This window comes from Nomia melanderi, chromosome 9 (assembly GCF_051020985.1).
Source record: "Nomia melanderi isolate GNS246 chromosome 9, iyNomMela1, whole genome shotgun sequence".
NCBI classification, from domain to species: Eukaryota; Metazoa; Arthropoda; class Insecta; order Hymenoptera; family Halictidae; genus Nomia; species Nomia melanderi.
This window is the reverse complement of record NC_135007.1, coordinates 5,480,711-5,505,512: the sequence shown is the minus strand read 5'-3', so window position 1 is coordinate 5,505,512 and position 24,802 is coordinate 5,480,711. Positions and strand designations below refer to the sequence as shown.

Sequence of the window (24,802 nt, the reverse complement as noted above, 5' to 3'; positions counted from 1 at the left end):
AACTGGCATAACTTAAATAACTATTCGAATGTCTATATGGTACACTCTTTATAGAGTTATCAATCATACATGATTGTACTATAAAATGTTAATCGACAAATATCCCGTTTGTACACATACACCGTGTCTGTAAATCATTAAAAAGGAAAATAAAATCGTCAAGTAAAAATGAGGATATATAACCTATTAATCTTTCCTGCTTTTTTTCGCCATCGTCTGAGTATACCAAAGCATAAAATTCAATACGTATAAGAAACTAATTAACGTACGCGTATACGATTGGTACATACTTTTATTGACAAGCGACCTATAATTTTCTTTCAGTTCAACACGGTCAGTTATTTTTATGTGCTCTAATAAAACATGAAACTTTACCGACTTAATAATCGTCAAGACAAATTTATGCAACAACGCTGAAAGCAAACGCCGAGTTACGATAGGGATGCAATCACCGTGCACTATGCAGTCCGCTGGCGGGATGCAAAATCCAGATAAATCCAAGGGAAGCCGCTACGCTGACATCCCATTCACGAAACTCTCTGGTCCCTATCGGAGTCCGGCCGTAAAGTCTTCGTGTTATCAGGCGATTCTCGTCGCCGTGCGCAGTCACGAACGCCAGTTGGATTTCTGTTTTGCGTTCGTGGACGTGTGATGCATCTTCCCACTATAACGGAAACTTTCGTATTCCAATCGAGGCGCGGCAAATCTCTCGCACCCGTTCGATTTCTTAATCTTCATTTATAGCGGACTGACGAAATCCGACATTAACCTTTTAATTCCTTACTTTAGGATCTCTCTTGCAACTAGCACAGCTTCAAAGCAAATTCTTCAAAGCTTTATTACCTTTAATAATTAACTAGAAAAAAAGAATACTGCGTTTATTACAAAACAATGCTTATTATTAAAATTAAATGTTCACACAAGGAAGATCATGTTTGATTTCGAAAAAAACACACAATACTTGTATTTGTTTTAAGTTTAGTTTCAAGACTTCTTCACGAGTCTTACGTATTATAGGACAAGAGAATAAATACGTATTTTTCAAATGCGAAAACGAAACTTAAAACAGTTTAAATTTGAAATTTAAAAGTTTTAATTGTGAACTTTAACCTGTGAACAGCCTATATTTCCGATAACTCTCTCTTCCCCAGCCATTTTTTCTATCGCAGTCGACACGCATCACGTATCACGACGTTCGTTACTCGCTAGTCTTCTTTGTCTTTTTCCAGGCAATGTCTTGCACGGTGACGGCATTCCATGCAATCTACCGTAACAACCTTTGATGTCGAATCCCCTGTAACTGATGAAGATAATGATACTCGTACCCCGGCCGTGACCTGGGTCTATAGTGTCTCGCCATAATTTATAAAAAGTACTCGCTAACGAGCCGTCTGATCTCGATCGACCGTGGGGGGAGGGGGGGGGGGGTGAATCTCGCGTGCGTATAGAGAGATGGTGTTAATTGTGGTAAAGGCTTATACAGTGTTCCTTGCTCGACTATTGTACTGTGAAATTGGTGCTGATAATAGGTTTAACAGAGATTTTGGTATTTAACCAGCTAACTGCGTTTGACGTGTACATACGTCATTTTAAAGCTTGAAATGATACTAATCCTTTCAACGATGAATTCATTGCTCTTTCAGATAAACATGCAATTTTTCTTTGTTTTGCCTTGTTTTTTTTTTATTAAAATATACCCTAGGTACATTCATCCTGTGTTTGACGAATACACACATTTTTTATTTTATTGCGCGCGAAACGAGAGATTTTTCAAATAAAATTCCACAGTTACAGGTTAAATATTGAAATTATGAAAAGAATATCCATGTATGCAAAGTTGAGACATGTGCTATAATCATACAAGAAATTGTTGTATATTCAGAGATAAGTTAAATAATACGTGCTACACTTTGGAACAGAATTTTAACTCGCACATATTGACAATATAATAATGAATACCTGATATACAAATTGTATCAGGATTGATACTATACATTTGTAGGAAGCTATTTTACACGCAAAAATAAGTCAAAAAGGAAGGATAAAGATTTTTCGTCACAGGTTTCGTTTTTGAAGAAATCGAGTAACACGTCACAGACTTTGGGGAAGATACTTTTGGTATTCAGGTGTCGAAAATATGATAAAGAAAATTCTGCACGCGGAATGTGTCGGGGCAGATGGTATAAAAGCATAGGAAGTTAGTCTATATTCTAAAATAAGTTGAAAAGAAAGAATAAAATCTTTTCGTTGCGGGCCTCGTTTTTGAGGAAACCGAGTTTGAGGATTTACTGGGCATGCGTGCATCGGGATTTAGGGAGTAGAAATGATAAGTCATGAACAGACACTTTTGACCGATTCTTATTCAACAGCATGCTTGTCAATGGTTCATTTTAGAACTCGATTTTCTTGAAAGTGAAGTTTCAGAATAAAAATATTATTGTTCTTTTCTGACTTATTTATGTTTTTAGAATATCTTTTAACATTTACTTGATATATCCTTATACATTTATTGTTGAAATTGCTAAATAAAATAGTACATGTTTTTTTATATCATTTATAATGACAATAAATTAAATATTTGGTGCCATTGAATTTAATAGTATTTCAATAGAAGAAAGAAACCAAACAAGTGCAATTCAATTAGTAACTAATACAATTCCGTAGAACGTTATAAATATTGCAGTATTTATAATTACAATTTATTTCCATAAAACCTAATTAAATATTCTTTAAAAACTATAATTCTATTTGTTCATAATAACGCGTACTTTTCATGGATTCTCCAATTTATTTATATTTTCCTTCTCGATATTAATATCTTTCACTCTCGTTGACGAGTAAATTTTGTAAAGAATCTCGTTTAACATATTCTTCAGATTACTCAGTACGGACGTACACGCCAGGTAGTTCTATTAAGTTAAATCGCATAATACAGATCATTTCATCTGGAATCAATGCGTTGAAAGAATTCGCGAAGATTATGCGAGAATAGTCTCACGTTTCCTGGCAATGGAATTGAATCATATTTAAAGACGTGCCATGGAACAATTGATCCGTGCCAACGGCGATTTATAGCATCCTGCGGAAAAAACTCGCAAATTTGCTGCAGTTATCGTAGATACGTTATTCGGTTAAAATTACCAAATTAAGAGGAGACAGTAGTAAAACAATTTTTTTATTACAGTTAGATTGTCTATGCACCCATATATTCTAACTCAAATATACAAACTCCATAAAATTTATATGTTTTAAAATATGCCGGAGTTTAGATTCAGATTATCTGTAATTTACTAAAATATTTATATACGTAATTTTCATAACCGATTTCATCATTGATTAATCTAACTCAAATATTTAGATTTAATAAATTTGTAATTTACTAAAATATTTATATACGTAATTTTCATAATTGTTTTCATTATCTAACTATTTCCTTAGTTTAACGTTAGAGTTCACTGTGCGTTTAAGTGGTACGTACACTGCGCGAAATATTCCCTCTTATTCTTCCGTCTTCATTGTTAGACATTTTTCTCTCTAATTGTAAGATCTGAACCACCGTGAGCGCTGTCGCATCGAAATCAAGGTTCCACGGTAAATTCCGTAGAATTTCTAGCCGGAAACTCCGTGTCGAAATTTCTCGCATTCATCAATGTCTCCATTTCCTGGCCAGATGATAAACAGAGATACGCGCGCTCCGACTGTTATACATATATTTCACGTGAAAAAATGTTTCCGGGCAACTGTCGACGCACCCCTATATCGGGCGATGAGTATCGAGCATCGAAATTCAAACCGTTTAAGGGCGGAAACTGTACAGCCCGAGGGGTGGGAAGTATTAAAACGCGTATTAATTGGCAGCCGAGCCGGCAGTAAAATTGCTACCGTATTATTTCCGAGAGACCCCGGAGCTGTGCATTGTCGGTGGTCGCGGGAGCCGAGTGCATTAGAGCAAAGTGCATCCAGGCCCCGGAACGCGTTACGCCATTACGAGAATTACCAGCGGCCAACGACTTCCCCTTGTTTTTCTCTGTGTTACCATAAAATTACCCCGTTTATTGGGATTCATTGGTGCCTTGTCTGGTCCGTCTGCATTTCCGCCGGCTACTGGCCTGGGATCGACCGAAGAAGGGGATGAAAAGCGTCGATTGCTGGTGTCGAATTAATTTCGCGTCCCCCTGCGTTCGAGTCCGCTTCAATAAACGTTTTTTTAAGAGCCCCCGGATAGATAGCTCGATCACTTCCCTCTGTGTTTCGTGTTTCCAGCCGGTGATTCCTAATTGATGAAAGGGGCGGCCTTTTTTGTACGCTAGGCCAGTTTTTGTATTTCCATTTCATATTTAATACTGCTGCTTCTTTCTTTGAAATATAATTAAAACGAAGAACGATGCTGCGATTCCAAATGAGAACACTTTCCACAAGACAATAAATTTTTAATTAGACTTGTATGGTTCTTTTTATGAGTGTTTATTCAATTATTTATTGTCACGGACTTTTTCGAGTTTATAAGGGGTAATTCTTGGTATATTTGGAAAATATTATTCATGAACACTGTTTGAATATAAAATAGAATTTAATAATAAAAAAGAATTGGCGTATGTAGTGAGTAAAAATTGAGTGAAAATATTGGTGATTTATTTATTTTTTATATATATTAGATGTAAAAGGGCTGCGGAACTTCTTCTAGGGAAATAAAATAGGTGTGTGGAGAAGGGAATTGCTTGATGAACAAAAAAATAGAGGAAAGTCTAGAATTATGAAAGAGTAACGAAGATTATTCAAATAAAATTTGAATTACAAATTATTTTGGTTCAAAATAATTGCTCATAAGGAAATAAGAGGTTGACAAGTACTTTTTTGTTTAGGTACGGACATAAATACGCTGCGTCATATTACAAGATTTATAAAAATTTCTTAAGAATAAGTAAACAAGCAAGAGTAATAGATTTCTTTAAAAAATCAGAGAATAGAGCCATCGACGCTATAAAATGGAGTACCAAATATAAAGATATTTGCAATAAAGAAAATAGTCTATTTTAATAATGGCTAACTGTGATGAAAAACACCAAAATTCATAAGCATTATTTTATATTTATAGAGGTTTAATAAATACATTTTGTGTAATCTGATAAAATTACATTGATATTAAATAATGCACGACAAGTTCTTCTAATCTTATTCATAACATGTTTCTTATAGTTATGAAACTAAAGTAGTGTACTTCTATAAACTTTCAGAATAAAATCCTACTTTTTATATTAAACCACAGTTTCATATAATAAGGATTTACATAAGATGGTAACTTTTGGTTAGCTAGCGTATTCCATGAAAGTCGTCAGTACAAGTGCTAAATACGGAACAGTAAATAAAATATCAGCCTTCATTTTAAATATTAAAAATGTGAAATCTCTTTTGCAAGATCAATAAGCTGAGGTCCCCTTTGACGTAGTGTCGCGCAACTAGTTGGTCGTCCTTGTAAAAGAAACTAGTTTATGCAGATAGGCAATCATTATCGATGCAACTTATGAATACCTGCTTTCTTCTCTGATTTTATTCCTTGAATTTTTTGCTATTTTTTTGCTAATTTTTTGTTAATTTCTGCCTAAGATGCAAATATGTGACTATGCAAATATATTGAGCAAGTGACCATCATTGTCCGCACATACATTAATCGATAAAATTCAATATTAAAGCGCGTAAATGAAAAAACATTTACAAGAAATATAAATACCGTCCTTTCTATTTATAATACATCTATTAGTAATGAAAGTTAAATTGTAAAAAAACTTTAAAAGTAGTACTGATTTCTTATTTTCTGTATAGAAGATATTACCTCAATCATGCTAAAAAACAGATACCTGTTTTTCTTTGTTGTTGAGCAGTAATTGAGTGGCAACCGTGCCTACGTGTACTAAACGATATAATAAGACGTAAGCAATACAAATATTAACTTCAGATGTGTCATTTTGTAATTATAATATTAACCATCATTGCCAACTAACCGCGATTACCCTGTTCTTCCCTATGATCACATTTTGCTAACATCCTTTGAAAAATTTCATCTCCACTTTTCATTTATCTAGACCGTTAACCGGTTAATTAACACTAAAACTACCGAGTATTTAAAATGACTTTTTGAAATTTCTTTATAAAAACTCCAAGAATGCATCTATTGAAACTTTGATTGATTTGAAATTCAGTTTGCGTATTACGAAACCAATTTCTTTAATTATTTCTCAAAAAAATATCCGTTATCTTTTTAATCATTGTAAAATGAAGAAATCAGGGATGGGTCATTTTGATCCGCCTGGTAGTTTTAGTGTTAAATCGGTTAATCGAAGTTCTACTCTACGTGCAAATACTGCTTAACTTGTGAACGGTTGAGACCGTGAAAACACGAGGTAACTCGTGACCGGTTAGCAAGGTGTTCAGTAGATACGCAGCATAACCCCCACGGTCTCCGCAATGGAAGACCAGGTCTGTCAGCTAGCACAACCGATGTAGCGTCTAGCTGAACACGAACAAAATACCTCCCCCTTATATCGTTTCCTCCTTCTCCACCCGACCGCCTTTCACGTCGATAACTTTTGTATATAAAACTGATTATTCATGCATGTAATCTCTTTCTACGTATGCATAATATGTGGAGCTTTACGTAGGTATACAAGTACTCGGTCCGGAGAGCAACCTACTCTCTGTATCACATTTGCAATCATAAAACCTGTTTTGTTTATGATGACTCGTGTATAATGCATTATTCAATGTTAATTTTAGAACAATGATTGACGTAATTGTCCGTGAGTAGTTGCTCTTAAAACTGTTACCTTATGAAATATAATTAGAAATTCAAGGAAGAAAAGTAAAATTAGGAAGCTACGTAGAGTATATACCTAAATAAGTAGAATGAAAAAAAGATAAGAATGATAAATTAAAGGGGAAGAACGAGAGACAAAATAAACTAAAACACTTCGTGCAACTGGTGCTTCGTATTTCCGAATTTTCGAACAGAGAAACAGCAGTCATTAACATAATTACTGCCCGAGCATATGCAGAACGCTCATTATAAGCGCAGCTGCATTGTTATAACGACTGCTCGCATTCGGAATTAGGAGTAACATTTATTCGACAGGCGCTACTGAAAATCGCTGCTAATAGAAACCTATTTTGGTAATCGGATTTACGTCGGAATCGGGTTCGCGCGATTCGTTAAAGGGCCATTTATATTTTATAACGCTGAGGTACGCTTGCCCCAAGCTATTTGCATCGATCGCGCCTTGCGAATTAATAATTGTCCTGAAAAAAGAATGCTCAACGCTGAATACTACATTGAAAAACGAGACGCGATAAATGGACGGCTGTCCGCTAAAAGTGCGCTTCAGTTTCAACTTTTACGGTTGATCTTCCGCTTCGTGCCGTTTAGCATTGTTTACAGTTGAGCCGTGTCATCTCGTGAAATGAAACGGTCCGCCGAGGGCCGGAGTCGATTAAAAAATATTCGTTTAAACGCGAGCAGGTAATCGTCGGCTGGTTTCGTCTCGGTTAAAATGTCAGGGGAACAACAGGAAACACGAGCGTCGGTATTTTTTTCTCATTCGACGCTGCTGTAAACGTACGGGCCAATGGACCGTGATTATGTTACGCCAATATCAGCTCGTGACTACCGGCGGACGCGCCGTTTATCGCTATCGTACACTACTTTTCGTGCCGTCGTGACGTTTTTTCGCGAACAAATTTGATACCAAACGGTTTGATAAGTGAATCCGAATAGCGAGGCGGGCAACGTTTCGCGGAATTTACGAAAACTCGGTTATCAGTACGTAATTCATTTATTGACACATATTTTCTTTTTAATTAAGAATGTTTACAAACGTTCGAGGTATATAAGATGGTATAAGATTCTTCGTGACATTCGACATCGAGAGTCTTCCTCTAATTATACGTCGAAGGAATTTGTTCGGAGAGCCATGGCCGTAGGAAAAGTCATTCGCCTGATGCTGCTGCTGGTTATTTCTCTACACGTATGTATCTTTGTTACTTCGGAGTTTCAGTGATGAATATTATTCGAGACACATGGCGAAATAACGAAATATCTGCAAGGTACGACAAGGCGATGGAATGAGACTTTGACAAACGGGCGTGGAGCATTAATGCATTAAATTGAAACAAACGAGGCGTAACGTTCGTATGTTCGGCTCGAAACTGGCATCTGTCTGTATTAGGCGCGGACCCGTTCGACGCGTTACAAATGCGCACAGAAAAACGGGCCGATTCAGACGCACGCGAATTTTTAATTGCGAGTACTCTTCAGGCCCTTTGTTCGTGTAACAGTTACGTTAATTCCCTCCCTCTGACTTGACATTTTCACAAAGTCTAGATGAATTAATGAAATGCAATGTTTTGTGACTGTACTGAATTAACAGTGATTACGTAAAAATTGTTCAGGAATTTGCGTGGCATAACATAATGCCGGAAGTTGAAATTAAGGAATGGTATAAGCTGCTTGTAATATTATTTTGTAATGAAAAGATAGACTACAACGATTGAAATGTGGAAAAAGTATTTGTTTTAGTAAAACGTGATTTTTCATCTTCTTTTCAGATGATTCAGCAAATTTCTGCGTTGGGGCTTATTGGCAACATTCTGGGTAACATGAAACCAAAGGAATGTGAGCCTCATTTTCCAAATATAGGTTTTAAACCAATGTTGCATCTACCTGAAATAATTGCGGAATTGAAGCATATACGAAACATGCTTGAAGGACGCTGCGCTTGTAATTCCCCTGCCGCATCTTTAGGACTTAATACTGGTTCAAATGGACAGTTAAACGACAATAATAATTTATCTTCCCTCTTTCAAACATTGGCAACGAGAAATGCCGCGCCTGCTGCACCATTATAAAGAGTGCTATTTACAAGTACTACTCAGATAAAGATCCTTATGTTAAGTTTTCTGTCATCCTTCTTGCTTTTATGTTGTCTTATATAGTAGTTTAAGTCCTCCAATTTGTAATAGTCATTACTAGTTCCATGTACTTCCTTAAATCTTCATGTAAAAGAAACCTTCGAACAAACTGTTCCTACTAGTTCTATGTAAAGTTCGAGATTTAAACAATTAAATCTAAATATTGTAAGAAAGATTATCGCTTTTCTTTATATAAATTTCAATGTAACCTTCAACAGAAAATTCTATTGTAACATTCTTCTAATACTCATTAAAAGAGCGCCAAGTTCTGTTGAAACCGTTTCTCTTTGGCAAAGGGTTTTAATATATTTCGTGAAAACAAATGTCCATGTTAAAAATTATATCTGGAAGCATAAAGAGAAGCATGCTCGCAAGGAAGCGTTTCAGAGGATTAAATTTCAAAGTGACCGAATAAAGTTCGCCCAAAGATCGCCACCGCCGAAAGTATTTCCGGTTGGAATGGTTGGACAAGGTTCAAATGTGAAACGGGCAAACATTTGGTGCCTCTCGCACAGCAAAAGTCCACGGCAGAGCCAACTCGATACATTCAGTTTGCCTAGTGAAAGCAGCACGGTAATAATTGAGTTTCATGTTTAATCGTATGGTTTAGGTTCGGCTTGTTTGCTATGATTTAACCTAAAGTAGAGGTTGCGCCAGCCGTTAGATCGCTCCAATAGCGAGCTAACTAGATTAACGGGATAAATATCACTTCATTAGAGCGCTATGTTGTCATTCGTAACAATACCGAAAATCGTTGGCGTTGCAAATCAAACAACGCTATGTTTCCCGATCCCATTATCCACTGAAAATTTTACTTGTTTTCCTGTCCGTTTACTTTAATCGTATTGAATTTCCCAATTACATCGATAGACACAATCCTTTACGTTCAGAAAAACGTTTCTATTCTCTTTACATGTGCTTAATCTTGTGTATTTCAAGTTAAATTTTCAAACAATTGGACAGGTTTCCTTTTTTGTTTCTTTCCCAAAAAGTTATTCAATTAATTCTTTAGATATTTTTAGAGAAACGCTGTGCTATCGAATTTGATATTATTGAAGTGTCAATAAAATGTTACGTGTGGCATATATTAATACAATTTATAATATATCTGGATATTTAAAATTTTATGAGACATATCCTTAGTATATTAAAACATTCATCAATGCAGATATTGAGTTTTCCGATTCACTTCACGACTAGAGTTTGAGATATAGATCTCAAACAAAATAACTGCTTCACCTCCAAACAAACAATTCCAAATGTAAAACAAACATACCCTATTCTCCCTACTTATTTCCACACATGCGAAGAAAACCATGTATCAATCTCTCGTTATATAAACAAAGTTCAAACTAAGCTCGAAATCATTCAAAAGCATTCAACTGGAAAGGATCAACATCCATCGACCAAAGAACGAAGCAAAAACACCATCAGCTCTTCTTTTCTATTTATTAAAAAAGAAAGAACAAGGAAAGAAATTAAGAAAATCGAACGACTGCGAATGGACAGCAGGATCGCCGGCTTATTGTATAGTAGCGTGATCGTTCGCAAGAAAGTGACTCGTAGGCATCAATGCCAACGACTACGCATGGTTCCCGTCGTCCTTGCACAACTTTTCCCTTCCTTGTTTCGTATCGGCCCTGTCGCCAACGCAATGTCAACTAATGCGCTGGCTTTTCGCGGCCCGAGCACGGCCTATCGACGCCTGGCCCGTAAAACTGTCTGTAGAAAGGCTCTGGTCTCCCCGGTTGTTCCGCGCCGCGACCGCTTCGTAAATCAGGAGCAGGGCGATTCTTCTGTCTCGCGTGCGACACAGGTCGAACAAACAGCCGTTCGAGCGTTGTGCGATGTTTAGAGTGGCGGCGCCTTGGCTAGTAGCACGGAAGCGGTGGCAGCAGCGGAAACAGTTCGCGGTGGATCGGAAGCCGGCGTGGCGGGAACCGCACCCTCTGATACAACGGCATTACTAGAAGGTGCCTGTGCTACTATAATTGCAGCCCCAGGCCTAATCAGATTAACCTTCGCCTGCGTGGAAACTATGGAATTTCCAATACTCTGCGTCACTAAGCTCGAACTGGATGCTGAAACCTGGGTCTTGCTGGACTCTGTTATATCTGAAAACAGTGGCTGGCTCCGTATAAACGTCTTTCGCGTTTGCGATACGAACGAATCGCATTCAAGGAATACCTCTTTGATCAATATTGAACCTGGTTATTTACGATCCGAAACGAACGGAGGAATTTCACAGTTAATGCTTTCACTATGCACATCGCTGCAGAATGTATGTATATATCGATGTGGTATCATGACAGTGTGCTTAGGAGTATTACATCTAGTACTGTTAGGGGAATGCTGAATTGCAACATGTTACTCGATTTTCGTGATGATGAAAAGTTCAGCGTGGAGTAAACAAGTTGAAACATGCTGTGTGACGAGGCTAATTGAGTCTTTAAAAATTAGAGTGGTCTAAGTTCGGAAATGTTGCTGCCTATCACAAGAGTGTGAAGCTAAGCTAAATATATATAGATCTATGGGCCAATCGTCGAAGAAATATTCTTATAATATCAAAGTAAATTCCATTAATATCGTTAGATTACAGAAGTTTATATAAATATGTTTCCATAAAAAAATTTAAACAACTAAAGTTCAATAAAATTTCACTTTACTCAGAGGCAATTTGAATAAATTGGAAGCAAATTTCTGGTCGATAATTTCCCAATAAATATGCGAATATTATTACTATAATTTACCATATAATTAATTATCGTAAAACTATAACTTCCCAGCTTAGACCATTCAGTTTCCCAAGCCCCAGTCAAAAGAAGCTGTAAACTTTGATTTACCGATAACTGTAGCAGCTTCGTTGCTCATTCCCCCGGCAGTCGCCGTGGCAGAAACATTGGCGACTGCAGTGGCAGCTGAACTGACAGCAGCAGTGGCAGCCGAAGCGGCTGCCGTTAAAGGTGCAACTGTCGGTGGAGCGGCTGTGGTTGGGATCGGCGGAGCGGTCGGGCCAACAATGATTATGGGCCCAGTGGAGGGACCTATCACCGCCTTCGCCGATGCTACTCCTATTGTTTCGGTAATTGTCGCTGCGCTCGCCGATGCAGACGATTCTTCTGCGTTTTCGATTGCGACAGCCGCCGATGCTGACGATGCAACAGCACCTTTCTTTGTTTCCGCTTCGGCTGACGGTGCATTATCGGCGATTGCGCCGAGATTGTCGGAAGGAGCGACCAGCGTCACCGGTCCGGCCGATGCTCCTTTAATGAGCACCGAATCCTCGTTCGCAGCTGATACCTCTGTCGCATCTGTAAAAAGAAATTTACGGACATACTCTTTTTTTCAACCTTTCCAGCTGCAACCGGCGCATAACGCGTTCATTCAACTTATAAATCCATTTAAACGGCTAGTCCTCGAGAAACGCGTCGTTAATAAATTCTTCGGTTTATGCGACTCGTAAAATGTGCACAAGGCAATAAAACGGTATTCATACGACCCTGGTTGCGTAACCAAATCCAGTCTTGGTGAATAGAGTAGCGAAGAACCGAAATGGTATGAAAATATTATTAGAATGATAGTCGCTTGATTCCTTTTTGTAATCCCTCGAGTGCTGCATGCTATTATAGTGGCTTCTTGTTCGATGGCTTTTTCCCGGTGATATGCTAGTGTGCTGCTTTGTATAATTAGACAAAGAATTATAATTTTGCTATGCATTTATGAAGTGCGTGCCGATTACTTGTAATATACGTGAGTACACACAGAAATGTAACTTATCAAGAAAACTTATAGGACAGGAATTAACCCTTTGAGAATAAATGTGGTCAGCTTAGTGACATCGGACTTTGATATGTAAAATCGATATTTATAAGCAAGCAATATAGTTATTTGAATAACACAGGATCAATCAATAATTTTCTTTGGTTCTATTTAAAAATTTAATATATAATTTAGCTTCTTATGGGAAAGGTTTGAAATATTTTGAAAAATTTCCATTTGCAAACCGTTATTCTGACAGAAGGAAAGATTACTTGTAATCAGCAAAGAATCGTTTTGAAGCACAGCGTTTGTATCTCCAGGCGATAGATAGGTCACAGGTCCTGAAGACGATCCTTCGACGACCGTGGTACCTGTTACCGGGCCAGCTACCACCGTTGCAACCTCTTCGGCTGGCTCCAATATGCTCAATGCAGGTGCGACTCCATAAACTGGTGCAACGAATACTGGCGTCGCTGATTGCCCAACGCCCACTATTTCACGATACGGCCAACCGGCGGCGCAAACGGATGTTAGGAGAATCGATGCCACTAACTGCAGCTGAAAACGGATAAGGCATGATTTATTAAGACGAGTATCACAAGCGTTGCGACGCGTTATCTGGACAAGTAACGTGAGACGACCTCGCTGATCACCGCGACACAATTGTTCGAATGCTTTCACGTAATCTCGTGCATAAATGTGTTGTATTAAACTGATGTCGAGACACTTGTTGTTTTTGTTTGTTATCGAACATCTCGAATTGATCGGTTAGCGTTTAAGCTGGCTGATTGTTAGCGGTTAATGCTATCCCCTCCAGTATTGTCTATAAAAGTCACGAGGAAACGAGATATAACGAGCTTTTTACGGTTTATAGATTGCAAATAACGTGTAGCCGACTATAATGTTACGAGAACGGCAAAGGAATCCATTATTTTTAGGCTTAACAGGAAGCTTTATTATTTCATATAAATTCTTAAATATTAATCTAAAATACAAGTGCTTTCTTCTCTAAGACAGTTTCCAATTTAATCAATAAGTTTCCAAATCCACTTTTTGGATAAATATTTAAAAATTTATGTGGAATGATAAAGCTTTCTGTTGGAATTAAAAATTTCTTTCTAGTCCCTCTAATAACATTTCTCTGAATGACAATTGGCATATATTATAATTTTAAACATGGATATTTCGATTCCCGATGGAATTGTTACATATACTTTAACTCAAATTTGATGTCTGTTGGTTGAGCCTTAAAAATTGGCCTCTTTTTGACTTTTTCAATATGAAGAAAATAAAAGTTTCTGAAGATAATTTTTAGGTTTTAAAGAGGATCTACGGAAGGGAACGGAATTATGATTTCATTTTCTAGAAAGTAGGTCTGCGATTAGTAAACGCAACGTAAGTAGCCGAAAACTGTGTTAAACTTAACTGGTTTAACTTGGTTAGTCAGTGTTTAGACGAAATGTTCAGCACCGTGAGACGCATCAGATCTTCAGATGATTTGAGAACAATATTCGTCACGCACCTATCTCATCCGATGGCCACGGATCGACTCGCACGCACCGATTTGCATAACTAGATTCCGTGCAGACGTGTCGTGCATGAACATATCATCACTGGCACGGAAACGTGCAAGCACGTGGACGGCATTCGGCCAAACATTTTATCAAGAGTGTGGATGCTTCCTTGAAAGAGTGAGCCGGTGTTTTCTTGATCGAACAAGCTACTTGAAAATCCTCGTTGATCGAGGAATCTAGATAGCAGAGACATTTGTCACTTACTTCGAAAGAGCACTATACAGGCGAGAAACCGAGAGAATTTTGAAAAAAGAAAATAAATTAACGAATTCGGGGTTTATTATGGAATAGCAGGTGTAAGAAATTGTAATTTTATTCAAGAAATGATTATGATAATTTGGAGGACTTTCTTGTAGGGAATTGCAATGGAGGATAAGCCGTAACGTAAAAACTTTTCTCTAGGAACGAATCCGTGGAGTTCGTAGCAAAAGACGAAAACTGAAAAAATATTAAATGCTTGAAAACATATATTTCCTTTGTGTGAACCTATGTTTGTGAACAATTAAGCTATGATAATTTACGAAAATAATGGTGGCTTTACCCAAAGTTCCAAGAAAACATAGAACGAGGTATTTGAGAATTTCATATCTCAGGTCTTTATTAGTGCAATGATAATTAAAAATAAACTTTTATCTATGATACATCGATATTAAACCGTACGATAATAAAGCATATGAAATGTGTATTAGCAGCCGATCACAATGAAAGCTGAAATTCTAATCGATTGCCGAAAATTGAATGTTGTAATCTTCTTATTTTTCGAAGTTTCAACAAATATCATCTAACGCATTTAACACAAACGAATAAAATCCTTTAATCTAAAGGATTCAAGCTCATTAAATTATTTCTATCAATCTTAAGAAAACAGTTTCTCATTTTCTAATCTTTTGTTTCTAAACAAAACTTTACGGTAAGCTGTGTAGAAGTAAATAGACCAAAGCATGGTCTGTGATGAACGTTTCTTTCCAACCCACGTAGTAACGAACATGTTACTTTAGATAAGAAAAGGCTATCAGCCTATCGGGCTATAGAATAATATGAAAAGTATACTTATTTTTAGATAGGTCAAATAGTTACACCCCTTACGAAAGAACAATATCATTCTCTCTGTGACAATGACGTATATCCTGGTCCGGAGTAAAGAATTAATGGAAAGCGATAAGGAAATCTCAAAGGTACCGCAATTCATTAAAGTTACCTTTTCCAGTGAAAAGTAACGCTAAACAGCAGCTGCCTTTCAATCTATTTTCAGCTGATCGATGAACAGGCAACGGATCGTTAGTCGATAAAGAAAGTCACTGTAGAGATAAATTGCTAGCGATCGGCCGGCGCGTGCTGCGCGGAGCCCATTTAATTGAAATCAATACATTACTCGTCTTAATCAAAGTTACAGAACCCGGACCATACGTTTCAATTATCCGGCTGACTCCGAATATACCCGGTGGCAGGGTCTATATATCAGGAGACATTGGTCAGAGATAGCGCGGACCGTTCATATTTCACGAACGACACGAAAGTGTATTACGAACCAACAGATTAAAGTTTTCTCATCAGAGGCACCGTCCGCGGATTCCCTTCTCGTAACAATCTTCCCTTCGAACGGCCCTCTCGATGAGACGCGATAAAGTTTTCGCTCCGCTTACCAGCAACTTCATGGCTCCTTCCTAGCGACGTCCTTTCCGATTATCTGTCCCTCGCAATACTTCTATGTCCAGCCGTGCATTCGCGTCTGTTACTGATCCTTTTCGCACCGGATTGAACCGTTATATACTCGATTACGTGTAACCTTATGTGATGAGCCAAGAGAAATGTCACCGCACCCTGCCCCTTTTTTTTCCTTTGACAGGTCTCTCGGGAATTCCAAGCGTTAGAAACCGGAACAAAGGCATGATCGTTCAGACGGTTATATCAGAACATTCTAGCTACTTTGTTGCCGTTCAAGTAGCTCTGTTCAGAACGAGACGATTCTATAATCACATGGAATATAAGAACGTGAATGCAAGTAATATAAAATTGAGCAAGGCTATTATTTCTTATCGCCTAGGTGTATTCATGTAAAGACTTTAATACTTCGATTACGTACAGATTATTGGAACGCGACACAGATTAGAGCCAGATGTCAATGTTGAAACCAATCTGCCTCAAATCCCTGTTAAGATTACTGTAACCCAGACAATCGGCTGCCATTTTGCGCGGACGAGTTTCGGACAGCTGACATACTGACATTTGTCGGCGACTAATTCGCGTTGAATGCCCCTTTTAGTCGCGGCGCAACGACAAATCGTTGAAGGAACACTTGGCAATGAATAAATCTCTCTTCTCGAAGGATCTTCTCGTGGTTGTTTCTCCGTTCACAAAGCCGTTACTCTTGAGGCAAGGAAATAAGAAGACTGCGACAAGATGCCGTCCAGAACAAAGCGGGCTCTTCCAGCGATTCGCGAGGTAGAAAGATGAAAGTAATCAGCATAGACCGTTGTTTCGCAAACGCAGAATTAAACGGTATTACTCACCAGCGGCTAGAGAGGATAAATTAATATACGGTGAAAATAAAAGTTGTATCGGAGGCTCAGTGGACACGGGCAATTGCTTTCCTATGTTGTAACGTTGAACTGGACTTTCAAGGCAGCATTTCCTGCTTTTCAGTATCGCGATCGACACATTTTAGCTATCGGTTGCGCTTATTCAAGGCCGTCTCACGCAGAATCGAAAGTCGATGTCGCAATACCGGCCACGGATTGCATCTTATAGTCGTACCCTAAATCCTAACGAGTCCCGCGATTTTTCTATCCCGCCACCCGGGATTTTTTTCTTCGTTGTTCCACCGGCATCATTCCGTGGACAACAGGTTGGCAACAACACAACGAACTATGGCGGCCGGCGGGCAGGGAGTGAAAAAATACCCAGCGCACCAGTGAAATATGCAAATATCGTCGACCCCGTTTCGATCCGCGCTTGAAAACTTCTGCAACATTCGCGGCGCGTTGCGTGCGCCGCCATCGAGATTTCTGATGCAACATTACCGTGGTGCGAGTTCATCGTTTCAGATCGGTGTCTTGATTTACGGATTCAAGTCCCTGACCACGCCCGCTCCTGCGACACGGCCGCGCGCTATCGGCCGCGCGCCGGCCGGCTGCTATGGAAAACGGACTGACACGCATTCGTACGGGGTGGATGACGTATGCCCAGCTACCTCTGTATAGGTAGGAAAATAGAGTATAAAAGACAAAGTCGATGCTGGGATTTTCATCAGTCGCTTGCACTTTCGAGTTCGAAGAATCTCAAGCAACCCAAACCAACCCAACAAAATGAAATCCTTGGTAAGACAACCTACACCGTCTTCTGATTTCTGGGTAATTCGGTTACTTCCACGGTAATCGATTACTACTGTCAGCGAAGAACCGAGTGGTTGTTCGTCTTCCGATCATCAGACTGGAAGTGACACACAGATTGTACTTGTGGTGACCTGTTATGAGGCAATTGTTTAATTATAGGTGATCCTTTTCGCTATCTTCGCCATCGTCGCCGCCTTCCCCGAACAGGAACGCGAACGTCGTGGAATCCTCGCTGCTCCCGCTCTTGCTGCCCCATGGGTCGCTGGACCCAAAATCGCCGCTGCTCCCATCGCTGTTGCTGCTGCCCCTAAGCTCCTTGCGGCACGTAAGTATCTCTTTATGTCAATATTTTTTAAAATTAATATTAATGGTAATTTCAGTTTCACTTCTTAAAACCTAGAATCTTTTGCATTATTTCTTGTATTCACGTATAAGTTTTTTTTTCATTTGCATAATTCATATAAGTACTATATATAGCATGATTATAATTCATGAATGAAACTTGTTCAATTGCTTCAAGTAGAGTTATTATGAAATTCACTTGGTTTAATCTCGTTGGTTTTCATCGTGTAAATACTTTTGTTATCTGAAACAGCCGCTGTTGTAGCCGCCCCTGCTCTCGCTGCCGCCCCTTGGGGACTCAAAGCTTGGTAAATACCATTTAATATCCCGGCGTAACTGGACCTGAAGTATTACAATGAAGTTCCACGGTCAGAGAACTCTCATTGCCCAAAATTCGGATTCGGCGACTGACGATTCCCGACAACCCTATTCCGGCAGCAATTTCGTCCAACCCCTTACGATTGGCACCATGGAAAATTTTATTCCCCCCCTTACCTATAATAGAAATTTTAGCATCAGATAATAAACTTATTTTAAAACTTAATATTCGCTTTGGCTTCATTCACCCTGTTTTTCCTTCTATTGTTAAGCGACTCGAACATGAATATTGCTACAAGGATTCGTACGAAATTCAATTGACATTCGTTCTCTTTATTGATTTCTGTTCATACACGGTGGTGTATGTTCAGCATTTACAGTAGCGTATATGTTTCATTGTTATATTACATGTTAGATACATACTAATTTACAATACACATTATGCGAGGGATGGTGAAGCAGTTCGTGTTCGTGGTATATATACCCTTGTTTTATTAGTTAATTATGCATTTACAATGTTGACGATGTAATGGATATTGTGTACAACAATATTAAGTGATGGAACAATAGTCCCCAGAGTTTAATGTAAATACTTAATATTCAATAAAGATTATTTAACGCAATGTTTATTTATTGATATTCTTTTCATTATAATGGAGTTAACATTGTTATACGTCCTCACAGTGTTTAATTCACAGTGTCTAATTAGTCCACTGAAATAGAATTTGTTATTAGTATTATAAACTGGAATATTATTATTTACATATTATTAACTTAACCTTTTAGGTACGGTATTCCACTATAGTGACTTCCGCGGATGGCATCAATTGGTGCGGTACGCCAGTAGCCTTCTGCCGAGACTCTCTATTTTTACGGAACGCCACTATAATGGCTTTCGTGGATCGCAAGAAATTTTGACGGTACGACACTATAGTGACTTTCGTCGATGTCATGATTTTGGACGGTATTATACGTTTTTTGCTTTATTTCTCATTTGTTTAGCCTAAACCACATTTCCTGGCAATATCGAAGCTGTCGTTGAAGAGTACACGTGTCAGAGATGTGGGCGAGTAAATTATGTTGTATGCACAAAAAACAATGTAAGCCGAGGATCGCGGTACCAATGTGATGACTGTAGTGTGGGACTCTGCGTCGGTCCGTGCTTTAAAATATACCACACATAGAAAAACTTATAATTAACATGTCGCATATAATAATAATAATAAATTAATAAAGTTTTTCGATGCCGTTACCTGAAAATATATAAATAAATCATAATTTATTCATTTAAAACTTTATTCCCAAGTAACGTCGTAGTGGAAATCGTTATGAATGGTTTTTGTGCCATCCGCGGCCAGGCGCGCCGTACTAGGGGTACCCACTTGTGGACAAGCGCGCCGTACCTAAAAGGTTAATAATGAATGTAATATAGATTACTTGTTTGTAATTGATAGTCAATTTCTTTTATTACCCTTAGTAAAACATTCCCGTTCAAAGAAATGTATTTATATAAGAATTATTTAGTTATTGCATATAAAAAAAATAATATTTTCATTCGTGGTAAAGACGAATATAAAACAGTTTTCATGCATGAATAAAAATTAATATAAAAATGAACATGTATTTTTCTTTATGAAGTAGAATATATGAAAATTATTCACCGTTTCAAGGAATTATTTGACATTCTGCAGATATTGAAGAAACTGAAGAATATTTATCGTCACCCTCGTTAAAAGTATTAAATATATCCTGATAATATGTTGTGCGAGCTAATGATGTTCCATAATCTTGACTTGCAAGCAAATACTAATTTATTTCCTACTTGTATTTATATTATATTTACTACTTCTAAGATGTGTATAAGTAATTCCTTAACCGATTACTTAACCGATTTCATACAAAAGATAGTAGGTATAATCTTCCCAGTCTTCTTCAATATTAGTACTTAGAAGTTTCGAGCGAATTAAGTTCAAACTTTGCCCGTAATATTACTTTTCACAAGACAATCGTCTTCACTTGCTAATATACCGAATTAAAAACTAATTACATTAATATATTTTATAATTAGCTCTCTATAAAGATATTGGTCAATTTAAATAGTTTTCTACTCGATATATCAGTAAACTATCAATAAATAAAAAATCCAGGACACAGCTGAACATTTTTCTTCCCCTATATATTTATCGAACATCTTATTTAAAGAAATATCCTTCTTCATCAATCATAAAACTTTACCCGTTTGTTCATTTCAGTTCCCGAAACTGTACCGTATACGTGTAGCAGCAAATAGCTTTTGTTCCTTGTTGAAACGGAACTCGTATTTCAGAATATCATTCACGGCTGCAACCTGTCCAACATCTAAACCGCCCTGGATATCGATTTATCGAAACTGGTTGAACAAATTACAATTCCTTGACCACGGTGGTCCACTCCGAGGCGGTTAAGCTCCGCTAATCCATTATTTTACGCGGCCTTTCATTGGCCGCGCCTACGGATCGCAGTGCGGCCGCGATACGTTTAACAATCCGAAGTAATTAAAAACTGGAACAACTGGTTCTGTGAGGACGACGAGGACTCGATAACTTTTACAGCCACATTCAAGTGGTTTTAAAACTACTGGCTCGAGCTGGGACTATACTTTCGGGGATTAGAGGTGGCTGGATTAAAAGTAAACGGAAACAAGTATAGTGGAGCTTCATTTATTGTCGTATAAAAGCGTAATGGGGGCAGGGCTAAGTACAAGGAGGACATTCCACAGAAGAACCTCGAAAAATCCCGAACGCATCGGCTCGGATCGACGAAGGCGATTAAATTGTCGGTTCCAGATCAGAAAACACTAGAGAATCGTTCCCGACTGTTCGTCGATTGAAGTCGCGGGGTTGACGGTCGAATGAGAAGTCGCTTGCATATTGACGGGAGATCCTTTCAGTTGTCGTATGCTCTCGGGGCCGAATCGGAAATCTTCAGGTTCTACCAAAGTCCAGGAGCTACGATAGCTCCAGCTGGACCAGCCACAACCGCGGATCCTTTGAAAACAATAGTGTTCATTTTAACATTCGAGATGTTCATACAGCAAGTTATCACATTATCTACTGAGATAACGCTAAAATTATAATTCATTGAAAAACAAATTATATACAGCGCGATTTAGCGTCAATTAATTTTTGGAACAACCACTGTAGTTTTGAAATCAATCATATATATATACATTAACATTGAAACTTTAATGCATTGAAAAACAATTTATATATAGCACAATTTAATGCCACTTAAATTCTCGAACAATCAGTTTAGTTTAAAAATCACGCTTGTATATTATCTATTTCATTAACATTGAAACTCTGATTACTTGAAACAAGTGCAAAGTTAATATATAGCCCGATTAAATGTCACTTAATTTCTTGTGCGTCTAGTTTGGTTGTAGAATTAAACTTGTACAGGTGCGAAGCTGTCGCAATAGTCACACTTCTGACGTTAATTCTCGCAGTTACAGATAGTTCTGTGAGATATGATAAAGAACTTACCGGCAGTCGGTCCTACAACGGCAGCAGAACCAGCAGAGGGCCCAACAACCGCGGCAGAACCAGCAGTTGGTCCAACGACGGCGGTCGGGCCTGCGGCAGGCCCAACGACAGCCGCGGATCCAGCGACGGGACCTATAACAGCCGCCGCGGGAGCCCACGGAGCCGCGAGAGCCACGCCGGGCAATGCACCACCGAGGACTACGGCGCCATGCGATCCCCAAGCGAGCGAGCGACGCTCACGGTCCGGGCTAGCGGAGACGATGGCCAAAGCGGCAACGAGGGCGACCTGGAAATTTGATTTTTGTATGATACTTGGTTAGTATAAAGACTGAATCATTTATTGTGTCTCCTAAATTTTAAATGGAAGCTATATGGTATCAAATAGATCAAGTGTATCTTTATCATCAACTGTAGTTACTATTTTTTTATACTAAACAAGTTTTCTTGAATTCCTTTTTTATATGATAAGGAATAAATGTTGGTGACAGAGTTTAATGATTTGCCCTGTGTTCAGGCGAAGTGAGGCGGTAGAACTGAGATTTTATAAGAAGTGTATAGATAATTTCCAGTAATTCTAAATGTAGCAGTGTTATGAATGAAATCTATGATATATTAATTTGTCACGTGATGTTACCTTTAATAGACTGACTTAATTTAGCAAAATTAATTTTACATTTTTTAATGAGGAAATTAACTGCATTCGAACATTTATAATTGATTGTAGCAAATATATAGAAATGAAAGTACAGGTTTGGTTTTAAAATTTTAAGCATAATATAACTGTCTGCGTAGAGTACTATATAGTCGCGTACAATTCAAAAATACAATTTTGTAAATAATTGCTTTTGTATGTAATTATTTTTTATCAAATTCTCTGTTGAAAAACTGTGTTGCACATATATTCTAGAAATTATGATGAAACCCTAAAATATAATTATCAAATAAAAATATATAAACTTAACATAAATATTTAAACAAATAGTTATTTTGCACAATATAATGAAAATGCTCGTATACTACATAATTGTTTAAAAATTTAAGGAGTGTTCACTTGACAAAAAACATATTCTTTTGCTAATGTATTATCACTACAGCAGTAGGGTTATACTATTTGCATTATGTTGGTAATGCATTCGTCTCAGAACTCACCAAACACTTCATGATGATTGTTTTGTTAGTAGTCTTCAGGCGGGCTGTGACTGATGCTTAACCCCTCAGAAACGATGCCTTATATACTCAACTGGTGACAATGAAAAAGGTGGCGGGGCAACCTTCAACCCCGCATGAAAGTAGAAATATTAAGCGTTCCAGGGTGCGGTCACTGATGGACAGGATTGCAGTAGGCGACGCCAGTTCCGGATCCAACGTCACGGCCAGGAGCTGTTATCACTCGGGGACGCGATTCGGCCTCGAATAGACAGCCGCCTGTTACCGCAATAACGGTTGTTACAACGGTTGTTGCGAGTGAACAGAATTTTCCCGGTGGTCAGCAATGCCCGCTGCTCTGAATTTGCTGATGATCTCGTTCGCAGCTCATTCTCCGCAACGGAACTCTCGAGCATACCCTTTCGATAAACACTAATAACTGTGGTTCGCTGTTGTAATTACGGACTAAATCACGAAATTCCCGTGGTCCCGGCTATTTGCAATTTCCACTCGACGAACGGCATCATAACATGTTTTTCTATGAAACAGTTTCGTACAATTGTAGGGAACAATCAATTTCCCATGTCGATGCAAATTTTAATATGCACGCACATTTACGATCGATTTTGAAACAAGGAAATGTTGCGTGACATATTTCCATAATTGGAATATTTCAGCTTAATGGTTATATTCATCGTTGGAGTGACCATGTTGTTTGGCCACAATCTATTGCCAATCTATTTTATTTAACAACACTTTATTTGAAACAATTTGTCATTAAGAAATAAGTGTACATTGTTTTCGTGAAGGAAAATAAAATAATTTATACTGATTATTTGTCGCATTGGAAACAAAAAAATGTAATAACTATTATTATCAAAACTTTCTCGTGGCAGTCTACATGACATTGAGCCTTCTACTAAAATAAGCAAAGTTTGTTTTATCTACTTTAACGAAAGCCTCTAAATTAAAATCGGGCAAAAGTGTCTTTACGTTGTCATGTAATTAAAAACAAAAAAGAAACGGAAAACTTCTTCGTTGTGAAATGCGCACAGAATGGCACAATGGATCACAAAACATTCAAGTCGCATACATACAAACGGACATTGAACAGCAAGCGCATCGTGACAAAAAAACAAACAAAATGGTGCATAGGACAATCCTGATCGTTCTTTTATTTCGAATGCGACTAGCCGAGCATTTTCCGCCAAGCGACGTTCCACTGATTTTTCCACGATGGATACGATAATCCATTCCTTTGAATCTGACGCCGACAATCTGCACTGATGTAATTGCATGCGCCGGATTTACCAGCCAGCGAATTGCGATCCGTTTGAAGCTATGCCGTTTCTAGACTCGAATTTGTGCACTACACTTGAGCCATTCGCGATTTTGCGAAAACTTCCACTCGATCTTCCCATGAGAACTTCTAATCCGAGACGAATTCAGTACTATATAGTAAGACTCTATATATAAATAATTATAAAAGTGAGATTCTTCCTAAAAAACTGCTAACTATTAAATATTAAATTGACACTTACTAAGGCAATGTAATACAGTAAATAAAAACTGAAATAAAAGTGTCATTTGATTAATTATTTGTATAAAATTTTATACAGACCTAGTATACATCTAACCAGGTGATTTTCGATCATTAAAACCTATGTAAGCACAAATGAGTATAAATATAAGTAAAATTGTATTATTACTTGATGTTACAAGAATGTATAATTTTTTATCAAATAAACGAGGGAGAATTGAAAGATACCGAAAAATACAAACGAAAAGTTAACTCGTCTTCCCAGGTCAAGTACCAAGAAGTGCGTTATAAAGTCATTCGGTCGGATGA

The 24,802-nt window shown here is 38.0% G+C and overlaps 4 protein-coding genes across 7 annotated transcripts; 2 read left to right on the top strand and 2 right to left on the bottom strand.

The window, feature by feature from the left end:
• Positions 1 to 7,853: 7,853 nt before the first annotated feature.
• Positions 7,854 to 9,227, top strand: LOC116431316 (uncharacterized). The gene is made up of 2 exons (XM_031986559.2): positions 7,854 to 8,015; positions 8,596 to 9,227. Exons 1-2 carry the CDS (start codon positions 7,962 to 7,964, stop codon positions 8,893 to 8,895), a joined length of 354 nt encoding a protein of 117 aa, XP_031842419.1. The 5' UTR covers positions 7,854 to 7,961; the 3' UTR covers positions 8,896 to 9,227.
• Positions 9,228 to 10,393: 1,166 nt separating this feature from the next.
• Positions 10,394 to 17,236, bottom strand: LOC116431315 (uncharacterized). 4 transcript variants are annotated; one of them, XM_031986557.2, is made up of 6 exons: positions 16,802 to 17,233; positions 16,375 to 16,715; positions 15,935 to 16,258; positions 12,990 to 13,275; positions 11,802 to 12,269; positions 10,394 to 11,072 (listed from the first exon to the last, which is right to left on the bottom strand). In XM_031986557.2, the coding sequence occupies exons 3-6, from the start codon at positions 15,944 to 15,946 to the stop codon at positions 10,810 to 10,812; spliced, it is 1,029 nt and encodes a 342-aa protein (XP_031842417.1). In that variant the 5' UTR covers positions 15,947 to 16,258; positions 16,375 to 16,715; positions 16,802 to 17,233; the 3' UTR covers positions 10,394 to 10,809. The 4 variants fall into 4 exon arrangements, with proteins under 4 accessions (XP_031842417.1, XP_031842418.1, XP_076226789.1 ...); XM_031986558.2 differs by having other exon boundaries at positions 16,375 to 16,681; XM_076370674.1 differs by having other exon boundaries at positions 13,089 to 13,275; positions 16,375 to 17,236.
• A 206-nt stretch (positions 17,237 to 17,442) lies between these two features.
• Apd-2 (apidermin 2) lies at positions 17,443 to 18,509 on the top strand. The gene is made up of 3 exons (XM_031986560.2): positions 17,443 to 17,608; positions 17,783 to 17,948; positions 18,219 to 18,509. The coding sequence occupies exons 1-3, from the start codon at positions 17,597 to 17,599 to the stop codon at positions 18,275 to 18,277; spliced, it is 237 nt and encodes a 78-aa protein (XP_031842420.1). The 5' UTR covers positions 17,443 to 17,596; the 3' UTR covers positions 18,278 to 18,509.
• A 2,457-nt stretch (positions 18,510 to 20,966) lies between these two features.
• Positions 20,967 to 22,997, bottom strand: Apd-1 (apidermin 1). The gene is made up of 3 exons (XM_031986554.2): positions 22,957 to 22,997; positions 21,808 to 22,093; positions 20,967 to 21,309 (listed from the first exon to the last, which is right to left on the bottom strand). Exons 1-3 carry the CDS (start codon positions 22,966 to 22,968, stop codon positions 21,254 to 21,256), a joined length of 354 nt encoding a protein of 117 aa, XP_031842414.1. The 5' UTR covers positions 22,969 to 22,997; the 3' UTR covers positions 20,967 to 21,253.
• Positions 22,998 to 24,802: the final 1,805 nt, after the last annotated feature.

Bases quoted from the DNA above. Each gene is read 5' to 3' on its own strand.
- LOC116431316 (XM_031986559.2), top strand. From the start codon at position 7,962: ATGGCCGTAGGAAAAGTCATTCGCCTGATGCTGCTGCTGGTTATTTCT. The intron at 8,016-8,595 runs GTATGTATCTTT...TCTTCTTTTCAG, and splicing joins TGCTGGTTATTTCTCTACAC to ATGATTCAGCAAATTTCTGC.
- LOC116431315 (XM_031986556.2), bottom strand. The intron at 12,270-12,989 runs GTAATCTTTCCT...TTCTTTTTACAG, and splicing joins CGATTCTTTGCTGATTACAA to ATGCGACAGAGGTATCAGCT. The intron at 11,073-11,801 runs GTAAATCAAAGT...CACTGTTTTCAG, and splicing joins CGAAGCTGCTACAGTTATCG to ATATAACAGAGTCCAGCAAG.
- Apd-2 (XM_031986560.2), top strand. The intron at 17,949-18,218 runs GTAAGTATCTCT...TATCTGAAACAG, and splicing joins CCCTAAGCTCCTTGCGGCAC to CCGCTGTTGTAGCCGCCCCT.
- Apd-1 (XM_031986554.2), bottom strand. The intron at 21,310-21,807 runs GTAAGTTCTTTA...TTGTTTTCAAAG, and splicing joins CGTTGTAGGACCGACTGCCG to GATCCGCGGTTGTGGCTGGT.